The sequence below is a fragment of the Brassica oleracea genome, chromosome C2 (genome assembly GCF_000695525.1).
Source record: "Brassica oleracea var. oleracea cultivar TO1000 chromosome C2, BOL, whole genome shotgun sequence".
Classification (NCBI taxonomy): domain Eukaryota; kingdom Viridiplantae; phylum Streptophyta; class Magnoliopsida; order Brassicales; family Brassicaceae; genus Brassica; species Brassica oleracea.
Window position 1 is genome coordinate 27,494,623 of NC_027749.1, and position 7,267 is coordinate 27,501,889.

General features: G+C 40.7%; 2 protein-coding genes, 1 non-coding gene and 2 pseudogenes across 4 annotated transcripts; 3 read left to right on the top strand and 2 right to left on the bottom strand.

The window, feature by feature from the left end:
* Positions 1-797, top strand: part of LOC106323894 — a 10,339-nt pseudogene extending 9,542 nt beyond the window's left edge.
* Positions 798-1,073: 276 nt separating this feature from the next.
* On the top strand, positions 1,074-2,773 carry LOC106325188 (annotated as a pseudogene).
* Positions 2,774-3,816: 1,043 nt separating this feature from the next.
* Positions 3,817-5,025, bottom strand: LOC106324708 (protein SYS1 homolog). Of its 2 annotated transcripts, none has more exons than XM_013762675.1 (4): positions 4,860-5,025; positions 4,513-4,761; positions 4,200-4,426; positions 3,817-4,083 (listed from the first exon to the last, which is right to left on the bottom strand). In XM_013762675.1, the coding sequence occupies exons 2-4, from the start codon at positions 4,734-4,736 to the stop codon at positions 4,076-4,078; spliced, it is 459 nt and encodes a 152-aa protein (XP_013618129.1). In that variant the 5' UTR covers positions 4,737-4,761; positions 4,860-5,025; the 3' UTR covers positions 3,817-4,075. The 2 variants fall into 2 exon arrangements, with proteins under 2 accessions (XP_013618129.1, XP_013618130.1); XM_013762676.1 differs by having other exon boundaries at positions 4,888-5,015.
* On the bottom strand, positions 4,986-5,723 carry LOC106323895 (protein SYS1 homolog). The gene is made up of 3 exons (XM_013761942.1): positions 5,500-5,723; positions 5,187-5,413; positions 4,986-5,011 (listed from the first exon to the last, which is right to left on the bottom strand). Exons 1-3 carry the CDS (start codon positions 5,721-5,723, stop codon positions 4,986-4,988), a joined length of 477 nt encoding a protein of 158 aa, XP_013617396.1.
* Positions 5,724-6,053: 330 nt separating this feature from the next.
* TRNAR-UCG lies at positions 6,054-6,127 on the top strand. Its single transcript has one exon. It is a non-coding gene; the product is annotated as a tRNA-Arg (tRNA).
* The last annotated feature ends 1,140 nt before the right edge of the window (positions 6,128-7,267 follow it).

Genomic DNA, 7,267 nt, shown 5'->3' on the forward strand with positions numbered 1-7,267 from the left:
TAAAGAAGAGAAGACGAGCCATTTTCCGTAACTAATGCCGCACGTGCGCACGTTGGCGGAAATCTCGCGAGGATCTCGGAGGCGAGGCGTTACGAAACTTCCTGCGCAAGATCTTTTCTCGTTTAAGATCTTTTCTCGTTTAAACTTATCGTCAAGAAGAGAGACAGCGTGTTGGTTTTAAACGAACTACGTGTTGTTTAAAATAAAATGCATGCCGTTTTTCGGGAATTAAATGGCAAAACGTTGAGCTTAACTTGGGCCGGAGGCCCTCCACCAAGCCCGAGCCGGCCGGACGGCGGCGGCGGCGCGCGCGTGGGGAGCTCTCTCTTCCTCTGAGCTGTTTAACCTCTCATGTCATGAAGACATATATATACTCTTCAAAATCAACTCTTCCAACCAATGTGGGATGTTGTTAACTTCATTTCATTAAAGCCAACAAGGCTTTTTGTAACAACCCATAGGCCCATTTCATTTTCACATTTTGTCATATATTATTTGAACCTTTAGGCTTAATAATTAGGCCCAACAATAACAATGTCGGTTTGTGCGTGAACCTGGGCTGTGACTTGAATGATGTCTTCCACTCAGCAACGGGTTCAAGTGTCAGGTTATGTGAAGGGGAAACACAGAGACCTGGTCCTTCGGGTACGGTACATCATCTATCTAGAACAGGTGGTGTCAGTGTTTCGGCAAACGCAGCTACGGACGTGTCAAACGATTCAAAGTCATTAAGCTTCTTTCGTTTATCAGCATTCCTTGTTGTGTTAAATTTCGGCCATATGCTACTTTCTATTTAGGGGAGAGATCTGTGACAAAACTGCGGTAAGTATATGTAAATCCATAATGCAATGACATTTTATTAAGAGAAGAGAAGAGTAAAAGCATATTTGGCTCAATCTTTAAAGTTTGAACAAAGAGAGAAAGAAAAAAAGATAATTCTTCAAAAAAAAAAAAGAAAAAAAAACGTTGGCTGCAGTTATACACGCGCTACGCGGTAATGTGTAAAAGGAAAAGTACAAAAGAGCCCCTGCCGCTTAAAGCTAGGTATAAAAAACCTGGACGCTCCTCTCCTCCGAATCAACATCATCTTCTTCTTTCAAACCCTAACTTATTACGTTTGGTTTCTTGAGATCTCAGGTTCATTAGTATCGAATCATCCGTCAATTCCTTGTGTGTTTCTTCGAGCCATGTCTGCCGTATATTGCGGAAGTAAGAGATCTTACTTCGAAGATATTCCTTCTTCAAAGAGGTTCCGATGTTATTCTCCTTCGGATTCTCCAATCTGGTCCTCTCCGCCTTCCTCATCGCTCGATCAGCTTCGCACTGCGTTTCCTCACCTTGAACTGACGGTAGTTCTTGTTCTTCTATATTTATATCTGTCTGACTTATTCGAGATATTCAGATCTGGGGAGATTTAATTTAATTTGATTCCAATGTTTTTTGTTTCGCCAGGTTCTTGTGAAGGCACTAGAAGAACATGGGAAGGATTTATGTGCTGCCATGAGAAGCTTACATTCGGAGAAGAAAGCTGAAGAATTGGCCAATAAGGAGTCTCATGCCGTTGCTGGTGGAACGTTTACGGCCGATTCAGACAATCACCCGGCGAGTGGTGATGACTGGGTCGCATTGTTGATCAGGGAAGTGACACAATCTACTGGTATAGATGATGCAAAATTCCGTGCAGCAAAAGTCCTGGAGGCTTTAGAGCAGACGTTAAGCTCGCGAGGAAGCCGGGAAAATATTCCAAGAGGTAAATCTTTTAGTAGCTACATTATACTGCTCGCTAAGTTTCTTTTTACCTTTGCACCTCGTGAGTACATGGGTGGGGGTATTAGATGCGCTATGAAATTTGTTTTACGGATCATGGTTTAAGCCATTAGTTATTTCATTGCCTAAAAGTTGCTGGTTTAGAACACAAGTCTGCATGTAGTACCAAGAAATTAACTTTGAAGGAAAATTGTATTCCATCTTCAATCGGGAAAAATTATCAGAACAAGTAAACTATTACTAGGATAGTCAAATTAATACAATCTTCTTAAATTGCAGGAGAAAGTGGCTGTGGGAGGACTTGATGAAAGACAACACAGTGCTGAAACGTGCTGTTGCTATCCAGCATGAGCGCCAGAAGGCATTTGAAGATGCGAATCAGCAGCTAGAACTTTTGAAGCAAGTGATTCCTCAGTACCAGGAAAAGATCAGAAATCTGGAGGTAAGCCTTAGAACACTTCTTTTTCCTGATATTTGATGGGGGTTGCTAAACCTTGGAGATAATAATTGAGGGTCCGTGAATTTAAGAATGTGTTTTTTTTTTGGGTTTGAGAATATTGAAGCATGTCTCAGCAATCTGACATGGTTACATAAAAACTAGACGTTCTCTAATCTTGATGCTCGGTAGATAAAAGATGCTAAACAATGAGGGTTTAAAATGCAGATGAACAACTACGCATTGAACTTGCGTCTGCAGCAAGCGGAGCAGGGTAACTCTATGCTGGAAAGATTCAATCCCGATGTCTATTAAAGCTGAAACAAGGGGAGGTTAGGAGGAGAAGGCAATCATAAACAAAGAACGCAAGTAGAGAAGAGATTAAAGTAGAAAAGAGAAATGCATTTGCATCGTATTGGCTATCCTTTTCCTTTAAATCTCAAGGCGTATGAATTGGGAATGTTTTGGGTAAACATTGTTCTGGAGCAACCAATATACAATAGACAGTAAATGATGATGAAAAGTATTACGGTGAAAACTTTATAAATTAATAACAGTAAAAACTCACTACATTAAAATTTTTGGGATTTTGATATCTTAAAGTATGTTCATTTTCAACTTAATAAGATATAGTTCATATGTGCTTGCTTAATAAATCAGATTTGTTGCAACTATGGAAAAAAACCTATTATGGATGAATCTACTTGGACGACTTTTGAAAAATAGAGGACCGTATCAACTATCAATAGTAGCTCCATTATATATATATCATACGAATCACATGCAAGTGGTGGCATGCCATAGACGAGCAGTTCCATCCTCGGATACCGTAATAATTATTGGGAGCTCTGGATGGAAACACACAACAGAAACATTGTGCGTATGACCTTCAAGTGTCTGAACGCAACTCTTTGTTTGGTAGTCCCATACCTGCTTCCAGAAGACATTTATGAGCAATAGAAAACTCTGAAGGGACCTATATACAAATGAAAATACATACAAGCACACATACATATCGCAAACAACTTGCAAAGAAGCACGACCGTTCAGTAGTCACTACTGACCTTAGCAGTAAGATAATCAGAACCAGAGGATAGCTATGGTTTGTCCCTACCAGTAAAGTAGTCTACACAGTTGACCCCTTCCAAATGTGCATCCAAAGTAAAATTTGGATCTGGAGAACCAAGATTCCATATTTAGAAAAGAAAAGATGTAGAAACAGGAGAAGGGTTTAGCTTCTTATACTGGGAATGAACAAACAAAATGTTTGCTAAGAGTCGAAGAAGACGAATCTTTCACTTAAATGGTACGGTGAAGGGATGAACTAGCAAAAGTATTGGTGTCTTTGGGATTGAAAGTCACTTGCATAACATAATGGTAATGGCCATAGAAAATCTGAGTGCATATCCAACCCTTCTCCCAGTCCCAGAACTTGATGAGCATATCATCAGATGATGATAAGACATAGGGAAGGGTGGGATGAACAGAAACACACCTAATGTAATCAGGGTTTCCTTGTACCAAAAAAAAGAAAAGAATGAAACAAGGCAATGGAGCAACATTAAAGCAATAACTGCAGAAAGAAAAATGAATCCGTTTTCCATATAACTGAGAATCCAACCAAAACGTATTCCAAATAGCTCAAATTTCCAAGTCACTAACTAAGATTACAGGCAGAGTTGGTGCACTGATTGATAGGATCAGTATCAATAGTGGTCCAACACGGTTTTCTAGGTGAACTTGTTTACCAATTATAATCCATCTCAGTACATAAATGGCAACTGTTAAGAGTTTTTTTTGTTGTTGTTGGAAGTAGGCTCTACGAGTGTCACCCTCATGAGTGATCTTCATCAACTGTTCAGACACCAACCATCAAACCCCTGCATAGCCAACCACAAATAGAGAGTCATTTGCCTTGCTTTCTATCTTGAGAGCAATAAACTATATATGTAAACAAATATGATGTGGATTTTAAATGAAAGAATGATGAACATACTTGAATGGAAACGATCCATAGGAATTTCTCGCTGTTCGCGTTTAATGCAGAGGTACTCAGCTAGCAGTGCCATGACAGCAAGCCCCGTGCCATTAACAACCCACCAAGCCATAGACGAAGGCCATCCTCCATACAGGATGCAGAAGAAGAGATGTATGATATAGAGAGTTGCAGAGAAATCAAGGCATTTCCGTGCTCGTTCCACCAAAAATATCATGTACACAGCCCTGCCAGTATACCAATCAATCTTCAGGACACTTTTGAAATGTAAAAGTAAAACAAAAAAAAAAGAAAGGAAGATTGAGGTTCTAACCCAGCGAGTGAAGCGAAAAAGAAAGAAGCAATGACGCACCAACCGGTGAGGGTAGAAGTAGTGAGAGTAGCGTAATCGAAAAAGTAGACAAGACTAAGACGAGGAACACGAAGGCCTAGGAAGAGGATCATGAAGACTCCAAGAGAGAGATAGAAGGAACACTGAAGGCAGATAATCTGCGCAACAATAAGCCATGGGTCCCATACAGCTGTGCCATAGAACATGGCTGGCTAATGAATCCCCCTATAACTGTAATCAAATATATACAAGCAATTAATCTAAGATCGTCGAAAGCCTAATTTCCACTATTTTCATCCACGATCGAATGCATAACCCCGAAAACGCACCTACGATCAAGAAAAGGTATGTATGTACCACTCGGCTTCAAGGGAAGATCAAACCGGATCCGCTGAGTCGGAGAGATGCACCAACACCCGGATCGGGAGGACACAGGCACTTCCTCTAATACGAAACTATTTTGCAGAGAGAACCTCTGTCACTAACAAAGAATAAACAAAAAGACTTAATATATTAGAAAATAATTCAACAGAAATGACCGCATAGCGCAGTGGATTAGCGCGTTTGACTTCGGATCAAAAGGTTGTGGGAGAGCAATAAACTATATATGTAAACAAATATGATGTGGATTTTAAATGAAAGAATGATGAACATACTTGAATGGAAACGATCCATAGGAATTTCTCGCTGTTCGCGTTTAATGCAGAGGTACTCAGCTAGCAGTGCCATGACAGCAAGCCCCGTGCCATTAACAACCCACCAAGCCATAGACGAAGGCCATCCTCCATACAGGATGCAGAAGAAGAGATGTATGATATAGAGAGTTGCAGAGAAATCAAGGCATTTCCGTGCTCGTTCCACCAAAAATATCATGTACACAGCCCTGCCAGTATACCAATCAATCTTCAGGACACTTTTGAAATGTAAAAGTAAAACAAAAAAAAAAGAAAGGAAGATTGAGGTTCTAACCCAGCGAGTGAAGCGAAAAAGAAAGAAGCAATGACGCACCAACCGGTGAGGGTAGAAGTAGTGAGAGTAGCGTAATCGAAAAAGTAGACAAGACTAAGACGAGGAACACGAAGGCCTAGGAAGAGGATCATGAAGACTCCAAGAGAGAGATAGAAGGAACACTGAAGGCAGATAATCTGCGCAACAATAAGCCATGGGTCCCATACAGCTGTGCCATAGAACATGGCTGGCTAATGAATCCCCCTATAACTGTAATCAAATATATACAAGCAATTAATCTAAGATCGTCGAAAGCCTAATTTCCACTATTTTCATCCACGATCGAATGCATAACCCCGAAAACGCACCTACGATCAAGAAAAGGTATGTATGTACCACTCGGCTTCAAGGGAAGATCAAACCGGATCCGCTGAGTCGGAGAGATGCACCAACACCCGGATCGGGAGGACACAGGCACTTCCTCTAATACGAAACTATTTTGCAGAGAGAACCTCTGTCACTAACAAAGAATAAACAAAAAGACTTAATATATTAGAAAATAATTCAACAGAAATGACCGCATAGCGCAGTGGATTAGCGCGTTTGACTTCGGATCAAAAGGTTGTGGGTTCGACGACCACTGTGGGCGATTAACTTTTTTAAAATGCGTTTCTTACTATAGGTGCTTGGTAGCGCAGTAACCAATTGAATTAGAATACAAATGTTTCCTTCGAATCAAAAAGCAACAACAACACAATGGGAAAGAAAAAAAAGGATGAACACGAGCGCATTAGACTACAACAAAACTCAACCCTTGGATTAAGAAGCTTAGACCACCTTCACTGGGTCTCTTAAAAAAAAAGTCCAAAAATTAAATCAATCTAAAATACAATTAATGTTGTAAAAGAATGGGGAAACTGTGTCTGTGTTTTATTTCTGAATAATAAGTTCCCTTTATATAGGAGTTACAAGGAAGAGATAAATGGAAAAAGTACAAAACCTAATCCAAGATAAAATAGGAAAACTACTAAAGATAACAAGAAATGAAAACATCATAATCCTAAGTCGGCCAAGGCTAGACGACTTAATACTAAGTCGTCCAAGGCTAGCTGACCTAATACTAAGTCGGCCAGGACTAGCCGACTCTCTCTCTCCCTTGGTCGCGGCTGCGGCTGGGCCTGGTCGTGGCTGATGGGTCTTCTCTTCTGGTCTTGGTTAATAGCAATCAACTCTATGATTTATAACACTTCCCCTTGGATGCTATAACCATATGGGTTTGTATCATGCACGACGTTGCCTCATTAAAACCTCTCTAGGAAAACCAAAAACCCAAAGTGGAAAAAATGGAAACCGTAGACAGGAAAAAGAGTACAACACATGACACTCCCCCTGATGAAGGCATCACTGAAGATCCTTCAGCTGGCGCATTCCTATCTGATGAACCAGCTTCTTGAATGTTGAGGTTGGCAGAGACTTGGTGAAAAGATCGGCTGAATTGTCACTGGACCGAACTTGAACCACTTGAACTTCTTTAGCCTTCTGCAGGTCGTGGGTGAAGAAGAATTTGGGCAAGATGTGTTTTGTTCTATCTCCCTTAACATATCCATCTTTGAGCTGAGCTATACAAGCTGCATTGTCCTCATAGATGATCGTTGGCTCTTCCTTTTCTTTTCCCACGGCCAGGCCACTCTCTTTTAAGATATGGCCGGTCATGTTCCTCAACCACACAAGCTCTCGGCTTGCTTCAAACATGGCTATGATCTCGGCATGATTAGAGGATGTGGCCACT

Bases quoted from the DNA above. Each gene is read 5' to 3' on its own strand.
- LOC106324708 (XM_013762675.1), bottom strand. From the start codon at position 4,736: ATGTTCTATGGCACAGCTGTATGGGACCCATGGCTTATTGTTGCGCAG. The intron at 4,427-4,512 runs GTTAGAACCTCA...GTATACTGGCAG, and splicing joins TTTTTCGCTTCACTCGCTGG to GGCTGTGTACATGATATTTT.
- LOC106323895 (XM_013761942.1), bottom strand. From the start codon at position 5,723: ATGTTCTATGGCACAGCTGTATGGGACCCATGGCTTATTGTTGCGCAG. The intron at 5,414-5,499 runs GTTAGAACCTCA...GTATACTGGCAG, and splicing joins TTTTTCGCTTCACTCGCTGG to GGCTGTGTACATGATATTTT. The intron at 5,012-5,186 runs GTATGTTCATCA...ATTCTTTGTTAG, and splicing joins TATGGATCGTTTCCATTCAA to TGACAGAGGTTCTCTCTGCA.